At 38.5% G+C, this 25,839-nt stretch overlaps 1 protein-coding gene across 2 annotated transcripts in view; it reads left to right on the top strand.

The window, feature by feature from the left end:
- The window catches only part of si:ch73-22o12.1 (nectin-2), a 75,565-nt gene that overhangs the window by 31,768 nt on the left and 17,958 nt on the right, over positions 1–25,839 (top strand). The window contains exon 7 of one of the 2 annotated variants that reach the window (XM_051865025.1): positions 5,649–9,384. The exons of the other annotated variant lie outside the window; for it this stretch is intronic. Coding sequence (XP_051720985.1) covers positions 5,649–6,190 — 542 coding nt within the window. The 3' untranslated portion in view covers positions 6,191–9,384. Of the gene's footprint in view, positions 1–5,648; positions 9,385–25,839 lie in introns of those variants that run through there. 2 annotated transcript variants of the gene reach the window in all.

The following is a 25,839-nucleotide window of genomic DNA, read 5'->3' as shown; positions in this document are numbered from 1 at the left end:
GCCTAATATTTTTTGTGAAAACCATGATGCGTTTATTTCAAGAGTCTTTGATGAATAGAAAAAAAAACAGCATTTATTTAAAATAGAAGTCTTTTGTAACAATGCAAAAGTCTTTGTTACTTTTGATCAATTTAATGTGTTTTTGCTGAATAAAAGTATTCAGTAATATCAGTCCATAAAATCTTACTGACCCCAAACTTTTGATGCTGTGTATATATTTATTACATTTTCTTTCTCGTCATATTTTAATTTAATTTAATTTTCATCATGGGGCATTTGTTTAATCTGGTCTTTATTGATGAAATCAAAGTTTAATTATTCTTTTATTTGATTCCATTAGAAATCTTCCTTTATCTTATTTTTATTTATTTATTTATTTTTTGACTATGGCAACTATATTGAGTTTATTATCACTGGTGTTCAGGTGAGGGTGGGTTCGATTTGTGACCTCTGGTAAACTACCCCTGCCCCTCCCATAGCTTCATGGCCACGTTTGATCGCTGTCATGAGACTCAAAATTGTCCTCTCCTGGCTTTTTCTGGCCCGTTCTGATGTCCTGTGACAGGCTGATGGAATAAAATATCCACATGGTTGACTGCGGAGGGACTGAGCTGCTTTAGTGCTGAGCAAGACTAATAGCTCTTAGGTAATGTGGAGGAAAGGTGCTTTTCTCTCACAACTTAGGCTTTAAAAGCCTTCTACCTTCCTCCATTCCTCTCGCTATCCTCTCTCTCTCTCTCTCTCTCTCTCTCTCTCTCTTTCTCTTGCATATATGTGTCCTTTCAGATTTGTGTGGCTTTAAGGCAAATCTTTGCTCATTTGGAAAAGTACATTCCCCTATCAAACCATAAACTGACAACATCTTGCCTTCCCTCCGTTTTTGGTCCCTCCCATATTGTCATGGAGTGAAAACAAGAGAAAGGGACAAGCAGGAAGAGACTGAACTAGGAGAGGAGGGTGGAGCGGATGAAGGCTGGTGGCATTTCAACCCCCCTGGGAACCTACGGCTCTCCCATCGCACGTGCATCCTCTTGCTCTCCTCCCCTCTTCCGCTCGCATCACTTTCATCCTCTTCACTTCAAACTCTCTCGTTTTGTTTGCCTGAGCCATTTCTGTGCCTTCCAAACCTGCTACCCACCCTCCTTCTCCGACCATCTCCCTCCCCAAAAGAGGCTCTCGGTGAGGATAAGTCAGTCACTGCTGTTTCAGCTCCCGGCCTCTTATCCTCCTCTGTCAAAGGAAGAGCGGAAGGGAAATGCTAATCAGGCCCTTAATGCAAAGCCAGGCTGTGTTGTGCATGTGCGGCCAAAATGTGTTGCGTTCAGTTGGTGTTTGCGGCATGTAGTGTAGGAATCAGGTGCAAGAGGAGATATGTTCCGTGGAGCGCCGCGGGAAGTGTTGGTTAGCCGTGAAGTGGTTCTGCTTAAGTGCAGCCGTTTTGACAGCCATGAAATGGCCACTACCTTCTCGGTCGCGTGGCTGTCTTCGCCCCCGGCAACCATCTCCATGGTGACTAAGGTCGGCCCTCGCAGATCTTGTCTCGGTGTTCCTCCTGAAAGCATGAGAGCGGTACAGAGATACCTCGGAGCGTGTTTTGTAGCTCCACCACTGGAGCCAGAGCCGGGAATCCAACTTCGAATCCAAATCGTTTCTCAACACTGTGCCTCATGTTGCTCTCAGGCTAACCTAGATTCAACCCCCACTTCTCTCTCTCTCTCTCTCTTGCTCTCCTCCATCATTCATTTTCAACTCTGGAGATTCTGTCATATTCTCCGTCCAGCTGTCAAGGAAAAAAAATCTCCTCCTCTGCCTTGTCCTGCTCTCTCCGTCCAGTAGTGTGATGGGGAAAAAAAGACAAGAGAGGATGTGAGGCATGCAGAGACTTTTTTTTTTTAATCTCGTCTGTCTAGAAAAGCTCCATGAGCTTCATTCATCCACTCAGCCATTCACTTAGAGTCTTTCAGACCGCTAATATGTACATTTATTAATATACTGACAGTACTTAGAGAAAGATAAAGAGACTACATTAGTGGTAATACAATATAATTAGTGGTTTTCGTTAAGGCTTGGGCGAACTATCCCTTTAAGCAACTTTTAAAGACGTGATGTAGCAGAAGTGGCGTAGTATTTTTTTCATATAGTGGTCAAATAATTAAAAAAAAATTAAATGTATGCCTGGATGAATGATCCATAGTAAGAGCAAAAAGATGCATTTCAAAAATAGATCATGCCAATTTTAAGCTACCTCGTTAAAAGATTAGTTCACTTCAGAATTAAAATCTCTTCAGAATTACTCACCCCCATGTCATCCAAGATGTTCATGTCTTGAATAATTAAGGTTTTTGAGGAAAACATTCCAGGATTTTTCTCCATATAGTGGACTTCACTGGGGTCCAACGGGTTGAAGGTCCAAATTGCAGTTTCAGTGCAGCTTCAAAGCGCTCTACACGATCCCAGACTAGGAATAAGGGTCTTGTCTAGCAAAACAATTGGCCATTTTCTTAAAAAAAAAAATAAAAAAAAATGTATATATACTTTTTATCCACAAATGCTCTTCTTGCACTGCTCTGCGATGCTCCACGCATTATGTAATCATGTTGGAAAGGTCACGCGTGACTTAGGGGAAAGTACCAATCCAGTGTCTACAAAGCGAACGTGTCAAATGACCTATACAAAAAAAATGTAAAACAACGATGTCAGACGATTTTGAAGTTGGAAGAGAAAATGTGATGGAGTGTTTCGTCCTACCGTGGTACTTCCACCTATGTCACTCGTGACCTTTCCAACGTTATTACGTAATGCGTGGCACATCGCAGAGCTAGTGCAAGATGAGCATTTGTGGAAAATGACTGATCTTTTCACTAGATAAGACCATTATTCCTCAGCTGGGATTGTGTAGAGCCCTTTGAAGCTGCATTGAAACTGCAATTTGGACCTTCAACCCATTGGTAGCTGATGAACTCCACTATATGGAGAAAAATCCTGGAATGTTTTCCTCAAAAACCTTAATTTCTTATCGACTGAAGAAAGAAAGACATGAACATCTTAGATGACATGAGGGTGAGTAAATTATCAGGAAATTTTACTTCTGAAGTGAACTAAACCCTTTAACAACTTCCTATGGGGAAGAAAACTTATTTTGCCTTTCTCTGTGAATTACGAATTTGGTACTACTTCAAATTTTGGTGCTTCTTGGTCCGTGTCTTCTCTAGAAACCACTCAGAATGCCCTAGCAACCACATATCAACGTGCTGAAAACCACTCGGAACACTTTTCAGTCGTGTGCCAACACCCTGGCGTTGTGACTGCGACTTAAGCACGGGCAAGCACCCTTCTGTGGCTGTGTGTGAGCGTGAAATCTTCAGATAATGAAGCCATGCAGATCCGTGGGTGTGTGTGCGGCCGCTATATGATCAGACTGTCATGTATAATTCAGAGGACTCAGGCAGGCAGAGAGATTGACTCAAAGATCAGAACAACACGCTCACTCTGACTGAAACAGTGGGAGGTAGAGGTGTGTGTGTGGGAGAGAAGTACGCCACAGTGGGTGGCTAACGGGAACACGGCGACTGAGGCAGTCAGACATGATTGTGTTCCTGTTGTTTCTGCCGTGTCTGTGCAAGATGCACAAGAAAAAAACAGTGACAATCAATGAAAAAAGTAAGAGTTTGAGATTATGATGTTTATTTTGGGTGTTAACACATGCACTGATCTCTTTCAGCAGTGCTAGTCACGTCTTCGTACACTCATTTTATCTCATACACGCATTCGCCGGGCAGTGAGGAAGAAGCTGTTGTGTGTTTGTGGCTTCAAGGCCGATGCGTCTGTCTGCTGTCTCCCCTGTCAATCCCAGCTTCCTCTCTTACGCCTTCCCTCCTCTCATCTGTCCGTCTATCCATCCGTCAACCAGTCATCCGTCTCTTTGTCCATCATCCTTTCTTTTCTGTTTTATGTGAGGCTGCACGCTGGTGCTGTGTTTCCTTCTTTATTGTGCAGTTGTAAGTGTGAACTCTGCAAACTGGCCTTATGGAAAGCAGTTCCCCTTAAGGAATTGTACATAAATGTCACCCTCCCCAAATGTATTCATGTGATTCAACATAAGCCCTATTCGGACTGGACTAGTTTTCTAAACGATGTTTGAGTTACAATTCTTATCACTCGACATCTGTGATTTCATGTACCAATTTGGACGGGACTAACATCCGCTTTTATTACAGAGGTGAGAGTGTGTCTTTTCTAGACGTGGGTCATCTGCTATGCTTGCGTGCATCACTTCTGTTTTTTAATGAATTACTAATTGGTATAGCTTTAATTTATTATTGAAACCCTATTTAAACTTCACATGGGTTTATAGAAGTGGCTGTTAATAAACCCACATAAATGAGCAGAGACATCTAGACAAGTATCTTACCTGATACTGATATTAAAATGTGCTTTACAGTTTCCGCGATTTGGCTCTATTTATTAATTTATTAATTTTATTTTTTCATCTGATACCATCCATATTGAAACAAAATGAAAGCATGCGGAAGTTTGGTGCACAAGCAGTTTTAAAATTAAAATCACAAAGTATGCCTGTGACACACAAATGTCTGTAACGTCCTCCATGAAAACTAGTCCTCTCCGAATAGGGCAGTACACACAGACATTTGAGTTTATACATGGACTGTGTGCGAGAAACTGGAAATAATTTTCCCCTATGTCTCGTAAAGACCCATGAAAACACTTAGGTTAGATGTTTGTGAATGATTCAGTGTTTTTTAATTAATCTTTAAAATGTGAACAAAAAATTCTTCCCTTCCATGCACTGACTCTATTTTTTTGTTGTTGTTGTTGTTGTTGTTGTTGGATGTACTAAACAAATATGCTCTTAACTGAACGAGTCTCTGTTTTGAGTCTTAACAAGTCTCTAGGGGACACATTGAATGAGGCATCACATAAATGAACTGAATGAACTAGGGCATCTTGCTTGTGAACGAGGATTTACTGACCAACTTAAAGAGTCGGCCATGTCATTTGTTCAGTTTGGCATGTGAGTCAGTCTCGTTCACAACAAGTAGAGAAAAAGGGTTAGAGAAAATATGAATTTGTAAAATGTGTATACACAAATTTCAATAAAATGTAAAAAGATATTTTGGTGTCTATTAACAAACCTGTTAAGATAATTTTTTAATTATTCATATCATATATCTCAAGTGTTGCCACTTACTGGCATATCAGTGTAACCTAAAAGGGTCACTGAATTAATCTTTTTACTGAATGGTTCGAAAGATTTAAGTCACTTGCATCACAATCTCCACCATTATAGAACATATCAAAGCACTGGTCCCTTTATGTTTCACTTGACGTGAACCAAGATGTGGTAGTTGCTAGTCAGTTGCAGGTGGTATTTTTAATTTAGGGGGTGGGATGTTTTTATTCTAGAGAGCATTTGATTGGACAGAAATCTCTGTAGTACAGGATGAGTCATCAATATTTTTAGTCTGCTGAAGATGACTTTAGCGCTAATAGACATGGACTAAAAGGCAAATAATCTCCATTTTTGATTTCATTGGATCTTTAAACATTTATTTCCATTTCCTTTCCATGAATCTAATTCCATCTAATTCTTCCTTCCTTTTCTCTCTTTTTCACCTTTCTGTCTCTAGAGCAATCACCTTCCTCTTCGAACGCAGGTGTGATCGCAGGCGTGATCTTCGCTTGTCTTCTGGCCATCATACTGATAAGCGTCCTTGCCTACTTCCTGGTATCCCATAATCGCCGCCAACAGCATGGTTACCGTGGCACTGGCAAGCCAACCGGTGCTCCCTACGACTCCTTTACCCGCCTCTTTGGCTCTGCCAAGTCGAGCAAAAATGGTACCGGAAACAACGGAAACAACAACACGCCCATTTACAGAGGAGATGTGGGGCTTAACGAGAAAACGGCCAATCAGGGCATGCATCCGGGGGGCGTGGCTCTGCTCGAGACCACTCGCACGCACACAGCGGAGGATATCCTGCTTAGTAGAGAGATGGATGAGGTAGAACGGAAGAAATTCGATGAACTGGAAGAAGAGGATGAGCGATATGACCATTTCAGTGGGGTTGGACCCATCCTACAGCTCCGCCCACATGAAGATGACATAGATGATGACATGGAGTCCCAGAGGGATGGCTCTGTGATCTCTCGGACTGCTGTCTACGTGTAAGAGGAGAGCAGAAAGAGGTTCTTGAAGGGTAAACGTGGACCTCTTCCAGAAGGATTACATTTCTTCCTCTCAACGAATATTCATTTTATTGTAAAAACAAATTACGGCATCAAATACCATGAGAAGGATTAATGGATGGATTGAGTTAATGAATGGATGAATTAATATGCTGGATATAGCACAGATTAAAACATTGAAGGATCGGGTGAAGTAAATAGAGACTACTAAGTACAAAACTGTCAGGCTTCCATTGATATTTTTGCTCTGGTTGTCATGGTGACACGTTCTGAGTAATACGAAACTGCAGATGTTGACATGATATATATATGACATGCACACACATGAAGTAATGTATGTAAATCCACTGTGCTGTTATGTAATCGTTTTAACTTGTTATTATTTGTTTTCACACTTAAACCAGTTTCAAACTTGATTTACTTTCAAAATTGATTTCAGTTAGAGCACATTCCTCGGCCCTACATCTCTCTTTCAGCAGGTTTTATGGAAGCTGTCCTTATGTATTGTGTAGAGTCAAACATGCACAGTGCATTTGATCTAAATTCACCCTCACGCGCTCATCTGTCTCGAGATGACGTGTACAGTTCACTCATTTTACAGCACTCAATATCTCAATCCTGTGACATGATGACTCACCAGTGAATCATTTAGTTTCGGGGCTAATCAAATCAAATGTTAATGAATTATGTGTTCGTTCTCACCCACAGTCCATTTAGTCAGGAAAAGATGGGTTCAAGGCAGCGCATTTTACCGTTCTCCCTGCACATGTACAATTTCCTTAAGCATTCAATCACAAAAACAATGTAGCAGATTGCTGTAGTAATAAAAACAGCGAGTCAGGGTCACATCCTTATACACAGTGAACTTTAAACCCTGACGGAAAGAGATGATCCATCTGAATTTATTGTAATATGTTACCGTTAAACTGATTAAGTGATGGTGTGCCACATATCTAACACTTTACATTATGGTTCAGTTTGTTAATATTAGTAATAGTTATCATGAACTAACAATGTTTACAGCATTTATTAATATGCTATTGTTTGTTGTTAAGTCATCAAGTAACTTGAAATGTATATGTCAAAATTGACTTTAGCTAAGATTATTAAATGCTTTGGGCATATTGTTTAAAGTTAGTTCATTATACCTAATGCATTAATTAATGATAACATATTAAACCTTACTGTAAAGTGTTACCAACAAATCTATATTTATAGCTATACCCCATGTCCATTGTTACCATGGCCACACAGCTATATATATATACCTCTCCTCCGACACCAGTTATGCATCACGTACTGTTATTTCCTTGTTTTATTGTCGTTCCTCACCGTCGGTGAGATACACTGCCTTGTTTTAGGGGAAATAAAATGAAGAAGCTCTTGAATGAGTGAATGATCATGTGTAATGTTCGATGTGAGGTGATATGTAAACTACTGTATGTACACATTTTATTTTTCTTAAAAATGACAAAAAATGTCTATACTTCTAAATGTTGTAAATACGGAGACGGGGCGAGGTGAATATCCAGGTCGAATGTTGCGCATGTCAACCACGGCTCTGTGCATACAGAACTATATGAGAGCACATATCACATATTTATATCTGTAATCTAGTATGGATTGTACTAGTTTCACCTGTATCGAGTTTAAACACATTCACATGGGGAAGCTTTCTATCGGGTGTAGTTTGAGTGTATGTGTGTGTATGAGAGTGAGTCAGCGTGTTAAGTGGTGTCTGACTCGAGGGCAGTGAGTTATTCCTCCAGTCTCTCAGGGTCTCGCACACGTACACGGTGTGATTTAAACTGGACACACACACATATATTCGTTCTCCCTCTAAATCATCTTTCAAACCAACTGCCCTTGAGTCTATAAGCATCCCTCTCTGTTCCCGAGCATCAGAGGGCATATTGGGTACCGTAGTTTTGTTTCCCTGGGCTTCCATCTTGATTCAGTGACCCTATTAGTGCCACATCTGGATCAATGCTGCTGAAAGAAGTTGTTCTCACCTTTGAAAGGGTGGTCGGTCTGACACGGGCCGGTCTGGCGCGTTCTGATCCGTCTGGCACCGAATAGGCCGGGGTTTCGACGCAGCTTAGTTTACGTCCTGATTGAAAGGTCAGACCGCAATCAGTGAATGTGTGAGTAGAGGAAGTGATTTCGTCACTCGTGCTCTGAGAGGCAGAACGCTTTAGCTCCTCATTAGAGGAGAGCGCACTGACCTTCCAGCTCAACGTCTCCACCAGGAATTCCGTAATGAAGGAACGGATGCCTTGAGAATATTAAGGAAGTATCCTCTGAGATGGGAAACGGTTTAAGTAGATTTCCAGAGAGTTTGGAGTCTTGAATATGGGATGATACGCCTCTTCGATGTCGTCGTCTCTTGTTGTCTGGTTTCGATGTTCCACAGTTCTGGTAAACACATGCGCACACATTTAAAAGCCTTAATGTCACCCGTCACGAACCATTCCTCCTGTGTACATAGTATAAATATATAAACATGATATAAGACTAAACGGTAATGTCACCATCCTTGTGTAATGTGCTTCACTGCTGTGAGCATGAAGGATACATGGTTTTAATTGAGTTGGTATTGCTTTATAATAATGTTGAATTTGTTCGCATTTTAATGCATTAGGTATCATAAACCAGTGTAACATTGAATAACAATTTTTACAGCATTTATTAACCTAGGTTATGATTTATGAATGCAGGCTACTATTGTTTATTGTTAATTCATGATTGTTCATAATAAAATATATTAGTATGCGCAGAACAATAATCTAGATTAATAAACGCTGTAAAAATGTTCATTATTTTGTTACTTAATGCATTAACTCATGTTAACACATTGAACCATATTGTAAAGTGCTATTGAGTTTTATATCAGTTGATTTTACTGTTGTTTATTTTTTCTTTTACTTTTTTATTAAATGATCTGTGCTTTAATTGTTTTTATTCTGAGTGGTTTATTGATGCCTGTAACGTGTTTGTGCTGTAAACTGTTGAGCAGCGCTCTTGAACTCTCATGGACACAGAAAACATCTATACTACTAAATGCTTTATCGCCTTGCGTTGCTTTTAGGTATTATTTTGGTTGTCTGAATGTTTTCGCAGTCTTTGTAATATTGTCTTTTTTATTTGGTTGCTTATTAAAGTCTTACCAATATTTGACTGATCTTGGTATGTGCTGAATGCTCTGGGGCTCAATCAAATCCCTCATCTTTGGTTTTCCTGCAGTGTTTTCAGTCTGGTTTCTGGGTTGTGAATGTTAGCTGTGTGTGTGTGTGTGTGTGTGTGTGTGTGTTTGTGTTGATTTGTGACAGGTTGTGAAGTCACCTGTCACAAATAACACCGCCGGCTGAAATAGAGCTAAATGGGCTGTGCAAGAGAGCGACATGTAAAGCTCCGTTTATTTGTTTCTATTTTACATCTTTGCCAAAATATGTAGGTACGGTGGCCAAAACGTCATTTTATACGCAGTTTTGGCATCTAATATTAAAATACTATTTTTGTTTAATGGAAATAATGCAAAATCAGACTAATACATTGTTGTGAATGCTTTATGTTTAGGGTCTGTGTTCACTTTAAAATAAAATTACCCCATGATTTACTCACCCTCAAGCCATCGTAGGTTTATATGACTTTGTTCTTTCAAACAAATATAATCGGAGTTATATTAATAATCACCCTGATGCTCCCAAGCTTTATAATGGCAGTGCACGGAAACCACGTGTTTGAAGGTCAAGTAAGTGCATCATTCATCATAAACGTACTCCACACGGCTCCGGAGGGGTTAATAAAGGCCTTCTGAAGCGGAACAATGTTTGTGTAAGAAAAATATGCATATTTAACACATAAAGTAAAATAACTAGCTTTCGCCAAACCACCTTCCGTATTCAACTTACGAAGAAAGTGTAATGCCTCTCGCAGTTCGTGCTTATGCTAACGTCCCACGCCTTCCATATTCAACTTACGAAATAAGCGTAACTGAGGCGACGTCAGTTACGCTTTTTCCGTAAGATGAATACGGAAGGCTGGCAGAAGCTAGTTATTTTACTTTATAACATGTTAATTATGGATATTTTTTGTACACAAACGCATCGCTTCGTTTCAGAAGGCCTTTATTAACCCCTCGGAGCCGTGTGGAATACGTATATAATGGATGGATGCACTTCTTTTCGAGTTTCAAACAGGTGGTTTCCTTGCACTGCCATTATAAAGCTTTGGAGCATCAGGGTGATTATCAATATAACTCCAACTCCAATATTCGTCTGAAAGAAGAAAGTCACACCTAGGATGGCTTGGGGGTGAGTAGCCTAAATCATGGGGTAATTTTCACTTTAAAGTAAACTAATCCTTTAAGGAAAGAGCGTATTTACGACATGACTTAACCAAGTAGCCTACCATAACAATAGTGATAACAGTATTAGCTTTCACACCAACGAAAATAACATTATCTTTATGATGATAATAAGATTAAGTAAAATTAATCTAAGAATTCTGAGGTAAAAGAGATCGCAATTCTGAGAAAGTCCGAATCGCGTGATGTTAACTCAAAAAGGTATTTGCAACTTTTTACAGTATCTAACAATTATGAGTTTATTTCTCACATTTTGCAATTACGTTTTTTTTTATTTCATATTGGAGACTTGCATAGTTTACCTGTGTTCGTTCGCGATTCAGCTTCAGCTCACATAGATCGTGTGAGGCAATCTTTAACATTAATGATTGGATGATTTAGAACAGTCATATTCTAAAAAAACATTGTTAGTGCATTATTAGTATCCTACAATGTTTTTCCCCCAAGTCATATTTTCATCAGCAGTATGTTTTAATGAATAATTTAATTATGGTTATGAAGCACATTCTTCGCTTTGTCTTCGTTGTTGATGAGGAAATCAATAACACCGTCATGGAACATTTTCCTAAGTCATTATTTCATCATAGTTCTTGTTTGTCCGCGCATTCAGATGTATCACTGAAACTTGTTCTTATATAACTCAGAAATAAATCACACACACTATAAATACAAGAATGTGGTAGAGTTTGCATTCCAGTTTCTTCCCTTTAGGTTATAAAGTTGACTGTCTCAGCATAGTTGAGCCCTACAGGAACTCTGCTTTCAAAAAGCCTCTTTGTTTACACCAACTCAACAGATCTCATATCTCAACAGGTTAAAATTTAACCAAGAGCACACTTTGTGAAGGAGGGGGGAGTGAAACCGAAAGAGTTGGTGTCATAATAAAGGTATTCAGCGTGTAGAATTCCTCTTAGTGGTGTATGTGTGTGCATTAGCAGGTGACCCTGATAGAAATGTGACTGTTAATGTAACAACAGACGTTTTCTTCCAGAAGTAGCTGTGCCCTAGATTCCGTCCTTTTTCCTCCCTTTCCCTCTCTTTCTCTTTCAGTTGACGGGGTCAGAATCTTGGTGCTCCTGGCACACTTGTCACTGTCGTTCGGAGTTGGAGGGGTTTTTTTTCTCGGCCATTTAGCCATCTGCCTGCTCTAATTGCTCTGAGTTGCAACCTGGAGTGAAGACCAGCTGCCTCTTTCCTCTCTTAGTTCGTCTGTCTCCTTCTCACAACACTGGCTGAATGTATCATGATAATAGCCTTATGTTGCTGTGTAATGATGTGTTCCACTTGTCCTGAGACACAATCATGGCTTAACACAGATGTGAGCTTAAAGGTGCACTCAGTCATTTTTTACTCATTGAAAACGCTTTAGCCTTAAAGGGACAGAGCACATACACAAAAAATGTACTCACCTACATGTCATTCTAAACCTCTAAGATGTTAGGAAGAATTACAGCCGTAGTCTTTTCACGTTCACTTTTAAAAAATATGTTAAAAATGATTTGAGATGAGACTCCAGCCATATCAGCAGCTCAGTAAAAGCTAATTTATTTTACATGGAGCAGGTTACTCTGTTGAGATCACATGACCAGCAGAATATTGCTCGCTTTATCTTGGTAACCTTTCTATTATTAGACTCTTTCGCTCACAAAGTAAATTTAGTATGGCTTACTGCTAATACTGCATTTTTACAATGACATTGGTAACCAAAACCCATATGGTATTAGTAGAAAAACAAACCAGTAATATGTCATTGATTGTAGTATAGATGTTTTACCAGTCAGAGATTGATTTTGGCTCTTGAAAGCATGATACTGATTTGTATTTTTCCCTGTCTGTTGTCTTTCACGTCACAAGATAGTCAGGCTTGTCCAGTGAAGCCATTATAATAATATATATAAAATTATCTGTTTCTGTAACTGAATTCTGATAGAAGCAGATATGGGCAGGGCTTAAACATCAATGCATCAAAACTACATTAAAATCCCACTTTAGATGTACTGTAACTTTACTTCATTTACATTCTATTGAATGTACACTAGTTCAAAGTTTAATTTCAGTAAAACATACAGTAATATTGTGAAATATTATTACTATTTAAAAAACTGTTTTCATATTTTAAATATATATATATTTATATATTTTAAAATGTAATTTATTCCTGTGATGGCAAAGCTACATTTTCAGCATCATTACTCCAGTTTTCGTTGTCACATGATCCTTCAGAAATCATTCTTAAATGCCGATTTGGTACTCAAAAAAAACATTTCTTATTATTATCAATGTTGAAAACAGTTGTGCTGCTTAAAGAGTTAGTTCACCCAAAAAATGAAATTTCTGTCATTAATTACTCACCCTCATGTCGTTCCAAACCCGTAAGACCTTCGTTCATCCTCGGAACACAAATTAAGATATGTTTGATGAAATCCAAGAGGTATCTGAACCCTCTGAATCTGACCACATAGGCAGCAACATCGTTGCACCTTTCAAGGCCCAGAAAGGTAGAAAAGACATTGTTTAAATAGTCAGTGTGACTACAGTGGTTCAACATTAATGTTATGAAGCGACAAGAATACATTTGTGTGCAAAAACAAAACAAAACGACTTTATTCAACAATTCTGTCTCCTCCCTGTCATTCTCCTATGCTGCTTACGTTCAGTGCTTCCAGGTTCTACTTCAGAACGCCGGCTCAGTATTGGCCAAAGCTGATCACGTGAGGCAGGAGCCAGCCAATAATGAGTCGGCGTTCTGACGTAGAACCTGGAAGCGCTGGAGAATAACATGAGATATTGTTGAATAAATTCCTTAGCTGAAGTTGAACAAAGGTCTTACAGCTTTGGAACGACATGAGGGTGAGTAGTTAATTTCATTTTTGGGTGAACTAACCCTTTAATATTTTTGTGAAAACCATGATGCAGTTTTCAGGATTCTTTGATGAATAGAAAGTTCATAAGAACAGCATTTATTTGAACTAGAAATCTTTTGTAACATAATAAATGTCTCTACTGATTGTTATTAATTTCTTGCCGTGTCATTTTTGGGGCTGTGACTGAGAGTATATGCCCTGTCAGTTATGGTCCGGGATAGATTTAGGCTAAAAGAAGTTCATGAGATCATGCACTGAAAAATCCCCCTCTCTAAAACAAGCGCACATGCACAAAACTCTATTTAACTCCCGTCACATGCCTCACATGTGGATGTGTGGTTAATAGCCAGCGACGAGTCTGGTCCGAAGGCTCTATTTTTATTCCCTGTCATGGAGAAGGACGGTTTAGGAAAGATGAAAAAGCGAGCGCAATGAAGGCCCGAGCGAAGAGTGAGGATGCACTGGTGTGATTTGGCCCTGAAGCTGTGACACTTCCGTCATCTGTAGTGTTTCTGTGAATTGGACATGTGTGCGCACGCACCCGCGCTCAGTGGGAGATTGGATTGACCCACGTTGCCCTGAGCTGTCAGGCTGTGAGGATCGTCTGGTATCCCTTGTCTCCCGTGGGCACCCAGAGGCTACGACATTACACACAGAAAACAGATGAATAGATAGATTAGGCCCGGCGGGGGTTCTTCTGGTGGCCTGTCTGACCTTATCAATTGCTTTGATTATGGATGATTGATCAGTTGTTTCTGGAGAGTAATTCACGCTCGGTTTGCCACTCTTCCATGATGGGGTTGTTACTATGGGTAGAAGATCCAGTGACCTTTTACACACACTGACATTTGAGTGAAATGATTAGTCGATGACGCTGGCGTGTTAAGAGGAGACAGAGCACATAATCAATCAGCAGGGATGATGATATAGGCTCAATCTGACAGGTAGCCATAGTAACACCAGAACTCTGTGTTGACTGTAACCATTATCCATTTTCAGCTCTTAGCTTTTTCTCTTTGTCTTGCTCTCTTTTTTTTCGTTTTCTGTCAGGTGTGCTGCCTCAAGTTTCCGCTTATGAGCTCAGACATCGCAATTATGATGAGATGTGCATTCAAGTTCTGAAATAAGTGGATGCAGTGGCTAATTTCATTTTTCTTTTTTTTTCACTTACTGACAAAGACAGGAAGCTTTTGTAGGGATAGTGCAACAAAATGAAGCGGAGAGGACATTAGGTGTGTAATTGATGCTTGAAGCATTTTATACACATAAATGCACAGCTTACCCTCCAAACCTCACAGCTACCATTTTAGGAAGCATGCTTCGTTTAATAATTTGTGATTTATCTTATAAATGTTTGTGCATTCGAAATTGACCAGTTTTTGACCTGGATTCATTTGACATTTAACAATATTGGGTCATTCTGTGTCAAATCAACCAAATTTTCGGCCCAATTTTTTGATTTATCAATATTTTTTCTGTAGAAAGACAAACATTAATAGTGATGAGTGATGTCACAGATGTGTATTTACTGAGTAATCCACTATTTTGTAGAAGGGTGTCAAAATGACCATTTTCACCTGAGATTTGGAGCCAATTTACAGGAGTGTAAGAACGAATTTAGAAAGATGGCAGCATCATTTTATTTTTTACACAGAGATTGGTAGGTCTATTAGTTTTAGCAATCTTTGTTTTAATTATATGCCAATGGTGAAAGTTCGAAAAATGGCACTTTTGCATACAGCTGATACTTTTTTTTTTTTTTTAAAGAGGAATATCTGAAGAACAAATAATGTTGAAACTAGAAATGTATCTTGTGTTTTTCAATTGCATAGAATATACCTGAGTGCCATATATTCCTTTTCCAAAGTTTGCGTGCCTGTAACTCTAAAAGTATTCAAGATATCTTGATATTCTTCTAGAGGTTCATTCTTAATAAACTTTCCTTTTGAAATCTTCATTTTCAAGGACATATAGTTCAGTCTCATAGATATGGGGATTTCAAAGCAGCTATATGTTCAAATTGTTGAATTTGACCCATTTTCAGTGATCAAAAACCAGATGTGGTTCACTTTGCACACATCTGATACTTGCATTTAAAGAGGAATGTCTGACGAATAAATAATGTTTAAACTAGAAATGTATCATTTCCCTCTATCAAAAGAATTGCATAAAACGTACCTCTCTGAGTACCAAAAATCCACTGAAAATGGTTAAGTTGAGGAACATTAACTCAATCAAAAGTGTATTTATAAGAATCTATATTTGAATCAGTTTTAGGGATATTTGGAAGATGGGATTTTGTTAATTTTAACAGCTTCTGAAGCTACCAAGAGCTAAAATACACATTATCGTAACTACACATTACCGCATTGACATCCCTATATCTATGAGATTGAACCATATAGGGCTGTAAAAATGGAGATTCCAAAAGAAAAGTTTCATAATAACAAGAATCTAAAATGATATTAAGATATCTTTAACACTTCTTAAATTAAAGACATGTAAACTTCAGAAAAATGTTTGTTTTTGGCCCTCAGAGAGGTGTGTCCATATCTCAGGTGAAAATTGAAAATTGTAATTTTGACCCCCCTCTACAAAATAGTGGATCACTCAGGAAATATACATCTGTGACATTTAATATTTTGGCTTCATAACTGTTTATGTTTGTCTTTCTACAGAAAAAAAAAAATTAACAAAATCAAAAATTGAACCGAGGACCTCTGGTTGAGTTGACGCAGAATGATCCTACTAATCCACACAACTGTGATAATGAGAAATGTTTCTTGAGCACTAAATCAACATAGAATAATTTCTGAAGGATCATGTGACTGAAGCAATGGCTGTTAAAAATTCAGCTTTGTATCACAGGAATAAATTACATTGTAAAATATTTTTAAAAAGATAACATTTGTTTTAAATTGTAATAATATTTCACAACATTACTGTTGTTACTGTATTTTTTAATCAAATAAACAGCCTTGGTGAGCATATGAAGACTTCTTTCAAAAACATTTAAAATATTTTACCGACTGCAAACTTTTGAACGGTAGTATAGATCATTTACTTTGACATGCAAAAAAAAAAAAAAAAACATGCAGTTTTTAGTATAAATAGTGCTTAGTATAATACTTTTGCTCATCTACATCTCTCAATAACAAGCTTTATATGTATGCCCTTTCTAAATATACAATCACATGAGAAATATTGTGCACCGTTTACCAGATTAAGGGAATGACACATCTTCACCCGCTCTCTCCTACTAATTTCTGCGACTCTACTCTTCATGAACAGTACAAAAATGCAAAATAAATATAGTCATAAGTACATAAGTACAGTTAACATGACCAATACCAATTTGCTTCCGCCACTATTCTTAAATTGACACACCCTAAACTCAGAATGTCAGAGCTTCCAGAAAAACCCACTAGCAATTACAGCATTGTGGTGGCATTCATCTCATAAACACAATCATTCTGACACAACTTGAAGACAGCAGTAGTCCTGGCCTCCTGCTGACACTGGAGTTGTCACAGGGAAAAAGTATAGCTGGTATGAGTGATGTAGAAGATATCCCAGAAGGGGGTACATGAGTGGACCTCTGCAGCAACAGCAGAATGATTGTAGGACACGGACAGGGCGGACTTGAGGAGGAGGGAGGGTTTAACATACTGTTTATATATGTGTATGTGTGTGTATATCATATATGAATGATGGGCAAACGGACTAGAGTAAATACTAAAGAGGAAGGACAAAATTATTTTCTTTTTTCTGTGCATTTTTGTCTGCAGAAGACTTGGAAATTGTCTTCTACAAATCATTCACTCTCTCACTTATTCTGTCCCCTCCCCGGAGAGACAGCCCACCTGCAAAAACAGAGCGTGAGATGAAAGGAGGGCGACGTTTTGTGTTCAGTGCATTCTGAAAGGACACACACTTCTCGTCTTCCAAAAGGCAAGCACACATTGCCACTCGTGTATATTGATACACAAAGCACCCCTCTCATGCACTATCCCACACACTGAAGCTCCGTTATATATCTACAAGCGAGGTTATATTGATTAATCATTTACTCACCCTTATGTTGTTCCAAACCTGTATTTCCCTCTTTCGTAAAACACAAAAAGAAGAAATTTCGAAGACTATACTGGTTTCTCTTTTCCATGCAATTACAGTTAATAGGGACAGAAGCTTTTAAGTCAAGTCAGTGAGTCTTTGAATCGCATTAGCCCAACTAACTGAAGTGTGTTTCCCATACAACATAGCTTGCTGCTTTACTACAATGGTATGTATCGTTTAAACTGTAGTAACTTTGTCGCTTATTCGTTGTTCAGACCACAATGGTTCAATGATGTAGATCAAATTAATATCATTTAATAGCTGTAAATAACATTGCAACTGAGGAATACTTCGCTATTTTTGTTCTCCATTGTTTTACTTTCTCAAGTTCACACTCACAAATAATCGGATAGAGAAAAAGGGTATGCGTTTTTTGCGTGCTATCCGAGGTGAGGGCTCGAAATTTGGCCAGAAACCAGGCCTCCGTGCTGATTGGATAGTTCATTTGAACGTGTTCCTCCTGAACTTTGTTAATAAAACATCATTTATTTACATATGTTTGATTCAATTGCAGTTTCCCTCTTACATCATACTCCAGGGTTCCTTAAGAGCCCATTCACAAATAAGCACTCTTCAAAAACGGCACTTTCATTCTCTTGACAAACTAAAAGATGTAGAATGAAATTGGCACAGTATATGGAAAGAAAGATTTAGATTGTACTGCATGCTTGCTTATTTTGATCAAGAGCCTCTTATAAGCTATAAGAGCTGTAGTTCCAACCACACTTGTATTTTGTGAATGTTTATTCATGGAACTATGGTTTCGGGAAACACTGAATCATTGAACTATGTTGCTAAGGACAGAACTTGTGACTGTAATTGTCTAAAGATGCTTTTGAGGAACCAGAGAGGTTTGATAACTCGGACCAACTGATTCACTGAGAAGAATGATTTCATGACACTTTTATGGTTCTTTTGCAGCCTTTTTGAAGTTTAAAAATCTCTCTTAAAGGGTTAGTTCACCCAAAAATGAAATTTCTGTCATTAGGTACTCACTCTCATGTCGTCCCAAACCTGTAAGACCTTCGTTCATCTTCGGAACAGAAATTAAGATATTTTTGATGAAATCCGAGGGTATCTGATCCACACATAGGCAGCAGCGTCATTGCACCTTTTGAGGTCCAGAAAGGTATTAAAGACATTGTTAAAATAGTCTGTGTTACTACAGTGGTTCAACCTTATTGTTATGAAGCGACGAGAATACTTTTTGTGCGCAAAAACAAAACAAAAATAACTTTATTCAACAATTTGAACTGTTGTCATACACAGTTGACGTAGCGAACGCAGCGCAGGCTTCATGTTTACATCCGAACGCCGGCTCATTATTGGACAGTTCAAATAGTTAAACAAAGTTCAAATTGTTAAATAAAGTCGCTTCATAACATTAAGGTTTAACCACTGTAGTCACGTTGACTATTTTAACAATGTCTTTACTACCTTTCTGGACCTCAAAAGGTGCAGTGACGTTGCTGCCTAGTGCCTATGTATGGATCAGATACTCTCGGATTTCATCAAAAATATCTTAATTTGTGTTCCGAAGATGAACGAAGGTCTTACAGGTTTGGGATGACATAAGGGTGAGTACTTAATGACTTAATTTTTGGCTGAACTAATCATTTAAAGCTTAAAATATCTCCATTCTGGTCCACAGAGGAACGAAAGGAAAACATGAGAGTGAGTACAGCAAATAAAGGCAGAATTTTCATTTTTGGATGAACCAGTCCTTTAAAAAATTGAAGACTGATCACTCTTTTGCCTCTCCGCCCATTTTCTCTTCCATAGCTGTTCCCTTTAACTTCTTATATCATTGTCCACTCTTCCGCTCCTCCCATCTCTCACCCGGCGCTCTCTTTTTTGGAGGTTGTGTATAGTGATGAAGTGATGTGGATGAATGAGTGTGGGATGCTTTGAAATAATCCATCTGACAACCCAGCAGAGCGCGCTTTTCTCTCCTCTCTTTCGTCGTCTTGGTCATCTCTGCAGCTTCAGTGCTGCTCACTTCTGCTTGACTGGATCAAACACTCAGTCTAACCATTCCACAGCATCCACTGTTATCCTCCACGCTAAACAACTAGTCCAGACATACACTCCACTGCTCAATCTCACATCAAAACAATCCACTGCACTAAACACTTCACTGCCCAGTCCAGGAGGATTGTGCTTCACAATATCAAAGACATGGTTATAATTTTAGGGCATTTTTGTCAATAAACTCAGACTCTTCATGTTAAAAAGAATAATTCATCCAGAAATCAACATTAATTATTTATACAGCATCGTATCATTCCAAACCCACATGCTGTTTTTTTTTTTTTCTCAAAGATTCACTCTAAATCAAAAATCAAACCGATCAAAAATACAGTAAATACTATGAAATATTACAATTTTATATAACTTTTTTATTTTTAAATATTTTAACATAATTTATTCCTGTGATGGCAAATATTTCAGCAGCCACAATTCTGTCAACATGTCATTCAAATGACATGTAAGATTTATCTCTATGCAAAACTCATCAGCCTTTGCAACGTTCATATACTTGCTTCTGTTCCTATATCACATTTACAAATATATAACGATTATCCTTGAACTGCATCAGACACTCCATGAATTTAATGTCTATTTTGATCAGAGCAGAATTTCATTAATATATTTAGTCTCAGACACATAAATAGGTAATAATATGCAATCGACTGAGAATCCAGTTGTCAATATTCACTATGCAGATTAATTATCTTCTAGAGCTATTCTGTACTTACAGGAACGAATCAGTGATTTGCTTTCATGAAATAATTTGCATTCACATTAAATTATAGTGATGTGGTTACTGGTTACATTATCCTCAAAAGGTCACATTCATTAAAAGTCATCTTTTGGTATTTAAAACATTTGAATTAAACAGGTCCATCAGGTTTAAACATTCAAGCCACCTTCATAGAATACAAAAGATGGTGTCTAAAGTGTTTGTAAAATGCAGGTTGTTTACTTTAAACAGTCTATACTTTAACAGCAGTTATTTACAGCTTGTTTCCACCACACAATCATTTCCACACCATCAAATAATGGTTCCACAATGATGCCGCACACCACTCTCCGTATCTATTCACAGCGCAGTTCTCAGAAACATCTTGTCACCCTTGAACGCTCACACGTCCAATCGACTGCATGAGCTGTATTCATGGATATGATTGTACTGGACGACACTTCAGCCGGTCTGCTTCCCTGCAGAGTCAATTCCATAGCCCTTGTGGTGTGTATGTGGACCACACATTAAATGAAGCACCGATGGCTGATTGTCTGGCTTAATGTCGAGTGCCTTATGAAAGTATGATGGGCCAGGTGATGATGAGCTACCCTGCACAGTCTGTGTGACTGGAAGTTTTTATGTGCTCTGTGAATGTTTTAAAGGGGTATTTCACCCAAAAATTAAAATTCTGTCATTAAGTACTCACCCTAAATGTCATTCCAAACCCGTAAGACTAACGTTCATCTTCAGAACACAAATGAAGATCTTTTTGATGAAATCTCAGAGCTTTCTGTCCCTCCGGACAGCTACCAGACTGACACTTTGAAGCTTCAAAAAGTTCATAAAGAGATCGTAAAACTAATCCATATGAATTGAGTGGTTTAGTCCAAATTTTCTGAAGAGACTTTATATGATGAACAGATTGAATTTAGGCTTTTACTTACATATAAACATTTATCAACTCACCCATCAGTTGTGGTAAATGGAAGCTCAAGCATGTTTGCTTGACGTGCGAGAACCAGTGAGGTTCATTCTCATGAGTTACGCAGCACGTTTGAGCTTCCGCAAGAGGTTTGTTCTCGCGCATCAAGCAGGTTCGGTTGAGCTTCGGTTTATGTTTGTTGATGAATGTTTATATGTGAATAAAAGCCTAAATTTAATTGGTTCATTATATAAAGCGATCAAGTCTCTTCAGAATATTTGGACTAAACCACTCAATTCATATGGATTTACAATCTCTTTATGAACTTTTTGAAGTGTCAAAGTGGTAGTTGCGTAGGGACAGAAAGCTCTCAGATTTCATCAAAAAGATCTTCATTTGTGTTCCGAAGATGAACGAAGGTTTGGAACGACATAAAGGTGAGTAAATGATGACAGAATTTTCATTTTTGGGTGAACTATCCCTTTAACTCTCATGCCATTCCAAAGTTTTGCGACTTTGTTTTTTTAGACTTGCAATGAAAGGATGGAGACGATATCCTGCCAAGCTCCAAAAAGGGCCAAAAAAAGCACCATTAGAGTGATAGTTCACCTAAAAATAAAAATTTGTTCGTCATTTATTTATCCTCATATCCAAACTTTCATGACTTTCTTTTTTTTTTTTTTTGAGACCTGTAATGAAGTGAATGGATACCACAAACTACCAACCTCTAAAAAAGGGCAAAAGACCACCATTAAAGGGATATTTCACCCAAAAATGAAGATTCTGTCATGAATTATTCACCCTCATATCCTTCCAAATTTTTGCGACTTTCTTTTTTCCAACCTGCAATAGAGCGGATGGAGACCATGACCTGCCAAGCTCCAAAAAAGACAAAAAAACACCATTAAAGGGACAGTTCATCCCAAAATAAAAATTCTGTCATCATTTACTCACCCTCATATTGTCCCAAGCCTTTTGTAGAACACAAAAACAGATATTTTGAAAAATGTTTTAGTGTTTTTTTGTCAATACAGTGAAAATCAACAGGAAAAAAAAAAAAGTCATGCTGGTTTGAAACAACATGAGAGTGAGTAAATGATGACACAATATTCATATTTGGGTGAACTATCCCTTTAAATAGTCATGTCTTGTATTAGGCAGGTTGAGCTGGAGGGGAAATTCAGTAACACTTGACCTGTTTCACTGAGTCATGGAGAAAAATAGGAGGGAATGTGGGGGAGAAAGAGAGAGATACTGAGACGGAGAGAATGAGGGGTCTATGGTGGGGCGAAGGCAGATGAAATGTGAAGGGGAAAGCAGAAAGAAAGAACAACAGCTGGGAAGGCCAGCGGGCAGAGAGATGACTGCTCCCCCCTCGATTTTTTTTTTCTCCTCTCTCTCTCTCTCTCTCTCTCTCTCTCTCTCTCCTTCTCTCCTCTCTTGTCGTTCATTGTATAGCCTTTTGGCTCTTGCTCTCTCTCAGATGCCCCTGTCCTCATCTCATTTCTACAGCTGGAAAGGGCAGAGTTAGAGCACTCTACACACACAAACGTGTATGCTGCTTTCATGAAACAGTGACATGCCAGCAACTCTGTGTGCACCCGCATGATTGCAAAGCCAAACTGCCGGGATGTAATGTTTGGTTTTGTGATGGCGGGTACAATTTTGCACTCACTGATGTAAAGGTACATGTAGTGTCAGCCTCAGATGGCACACTCACCGACTGCCCACAGCACGTTCAGTGGCCGTCCAGTCAGATTGCCTGACAATAATATATCTTCCAGGAAGCTGTTATCAGTCTGCCAAGAAACAAAACTGTGTTTTAATGTACTGGAAGGTTATTATGAGCCCTTAAGAGAAGAATTTATCAATTTAACTTATTGTATTGGTCGATTTTAAGTAAGATTTTTTATTGATTATGAAAGAAGTCTCTCACCAAAGATGCATTTAATTGATCAAAAATACAGTAAAAACAGTAATATTGTGAAATATTAATACATTTTAAAATATAATTATTCCTGTGATGGCAACCTGAATTTTCAGCATCATTACTCCAGTCTTCAATGTCACATGACCCTTCAGAAATCATTCTAATATGCTGATTTGCTGCTTTCTTATTATTATCATTGTTGAAAATACATTACTTTTTCCAGGATAAGCATTTTTTGTGAAATAAAACATTTTTTTTCTAACACACACACACACACACATATATATATAGAAAATTTACCAGCCATGACACAAAAACAGGCAGTTATGACACCAAAATGTCCTTTGTTGTTTGGTTATCATTAAAAACGCAGACAGTAGCAGGACAATTAGGATTCTGTCACTTTAAGACCGAATATCACACACGCATCATGCGTTTTGTGTTGGCATTCACTTAGACATAACATAACCGTCTATGTTTACTAGGATACTCGCCGAGATAGGCGTTTTTTGACATAATTTTGAGTGAATTTGTCCATTGAAGTGCAGGAAGCATGAAAGAGAGCTCAACTTTGCGCGCAGTCTGAGAGACGCGGCTTTCAGGTCACCCGCTTCAGATAAACTTCCCACACAGCGCGTGAGTAACAAATTCCTTTTCGCGTGTTCCAGCGCTTGAATATTTACATTGGAAAGGCCGAAACTTTCGTGATAATGAAGCACTGACCAGTCAACTGTACAGAGCGTAGTTCACGTTTGTTCATGTTCATGTTGTCACAACATTTCATTGTTAGAATTCAAAAAACTGTTACTGGTCAATTGCCGACTGACACCGTTTCATTCACTCGCCGACACCGATTTTTACTCGCATTTGGCGCTTGTCGAGTGTTAATTTTAGGCCCTACACACACACACACGCACACACTAATAATTTAATACTGTTAAATGTAACAAATCTCACAATTAATATCCATTTAATATCCATACATGATGTTGTGATGCATACATTTACTTAGATAAAATAGTTAAACTATTGTTTTTTATACTAAATTTGGTTATAATGTTTTGTGCATTAAAAAAAGTGGAAATTTGCTAATTTATGGACCATAACATGAAAATAATTTTCGGCTTATAGGTATGTTAGTGAGAGAGTTTCTGATGTGTATGACTGGACAGTGCTTGCTCCATCTAACTGTGGTCATGGCCAGAGCTTTTCAGACTAAGATCTCCCAGAATGCCCTGCAGCCCAAACAGAGGGTGCTCTGCGACATGCTGTATTTCAGAAATAACTCCTCATCAGGCTTGGCGGCCACTCTCTTATTTATTCAGCAGGACTTCTAGAGCTCCAAACAAACACACACACTCACAACGAGCCGAGCTAAATCACACAAACGTCAATCTGGATCAACGGGCCGCCCAGAAACAGTCATGCACACTCCGTCTCGCAGTTCAGTCTCCTGTCAAATGTTTGCAGATGCACTGGACGCTGGATGAATGTCTTGGTTACTGTTGTTCTGATTTTTATAGGGCACATCCAGCCATTGCTTCCAGACCATTTGAGCCGCTAACCCATTTCTTTATGGATATTAAAAGATAAGGCTTGTATGTGCTGTAGGCAGCCTAAAAATCTGACCTTTTCTGTAAAAGCTTGAGCCTCAGGACTGGAAATACCGGATTGTATGGTGTGCTTTGTATAAACAGGCTGGGGTGGGTATTCACTTGAATGAGGATTGTAGTTTCGGTAGCCAGACATTCCAGCCATTTGTTATAAGAAATTTAACACACTTCTTTCTATTCTCTTCCAGATACAGCACAAAGATAAGATTCATTAACAGACAATATGTTTTTGTCTCTGAGATCAGACCTAAAGAGTGTCTCTCACCTGTTGTATCATCATTTACTCGCCTTTCAACCATTACGGTCCAGATGGTTATCAGAGCTTACCTGTAGCGCCACGTTCCTGCCTCTAGCTATTGTTTTCGCAAAAAAGTCATATGAGCAGGTATAGCAGCAGGTGTGGTGAAACCATTACAGCTTTATAAAAGATGGTCTGTTTCCTCATTCCTCTCAAATTATTTTTGTGTTGAGGCACAGACCAGAGTAGCTGTTTGTAGGCCAGTCCGAGAAACATTAGTCATTAGGCTCGTAGCTGCTATGGGCCTGACATTTCCAAAAATGACTACTGCCAGCCAGTCTCTGACCTAATGCAGTTTAACCTTAAATAAACATATAGGCTATTTGTCCAACACTGACGTGTCATGTTGACTCAGTGTTGTGAATGCCTTCATGGCCTACATAATCAGCTATGACAACTCTGACAGCATTTTCTGACAAGAGCTGGGGGAGAACATACAATGGTGTGTTTGCCAAAACACATCTTAGCATTCAAATCTTTTTCATTGCTGTTATAGTCATGAAAATAGTGAGATATGCTTGTGTATTATTACCAGACAAGAAATATTCCATTGATCTTGATTATTAAAATGATTGTTTTTGATCTAAAAACAGTTGATACTGTTAAAACAGTCAGTACTGTACAAAAACAGTTTGAGAAATTTTGATTGTATTTGATTGTATTCAGTTTCAATTACCAATTTGTCAATTATCTCTGCAATTCCAAAACAGGGGTATGTGTACATTTGTTTTTTGGGTTGATTTTTGTTGAACCTACCTTTGTTGACATAAAATGGTC

The sequence above is a fragment of the Ctenopharyngodon idella genome, chromosome 16, assembly GCF_019924925.1.
Source record: "Ctenopharyngodon idella isolate HZGC_01 chromosome 16, HZGC01, whole genome shotgun sequence".
NCBI lineage: Eukaryota > Metazoa > Chordata > Actinopteri > Cypriniformes > Xenocyprididae > Ctenopharyngodon > Ctenopharyngodon idella.
Note: the sequence above shows the minus strand (reverse complement) of the source record. Positions and strands in the feature narration are given on the sequence as shown.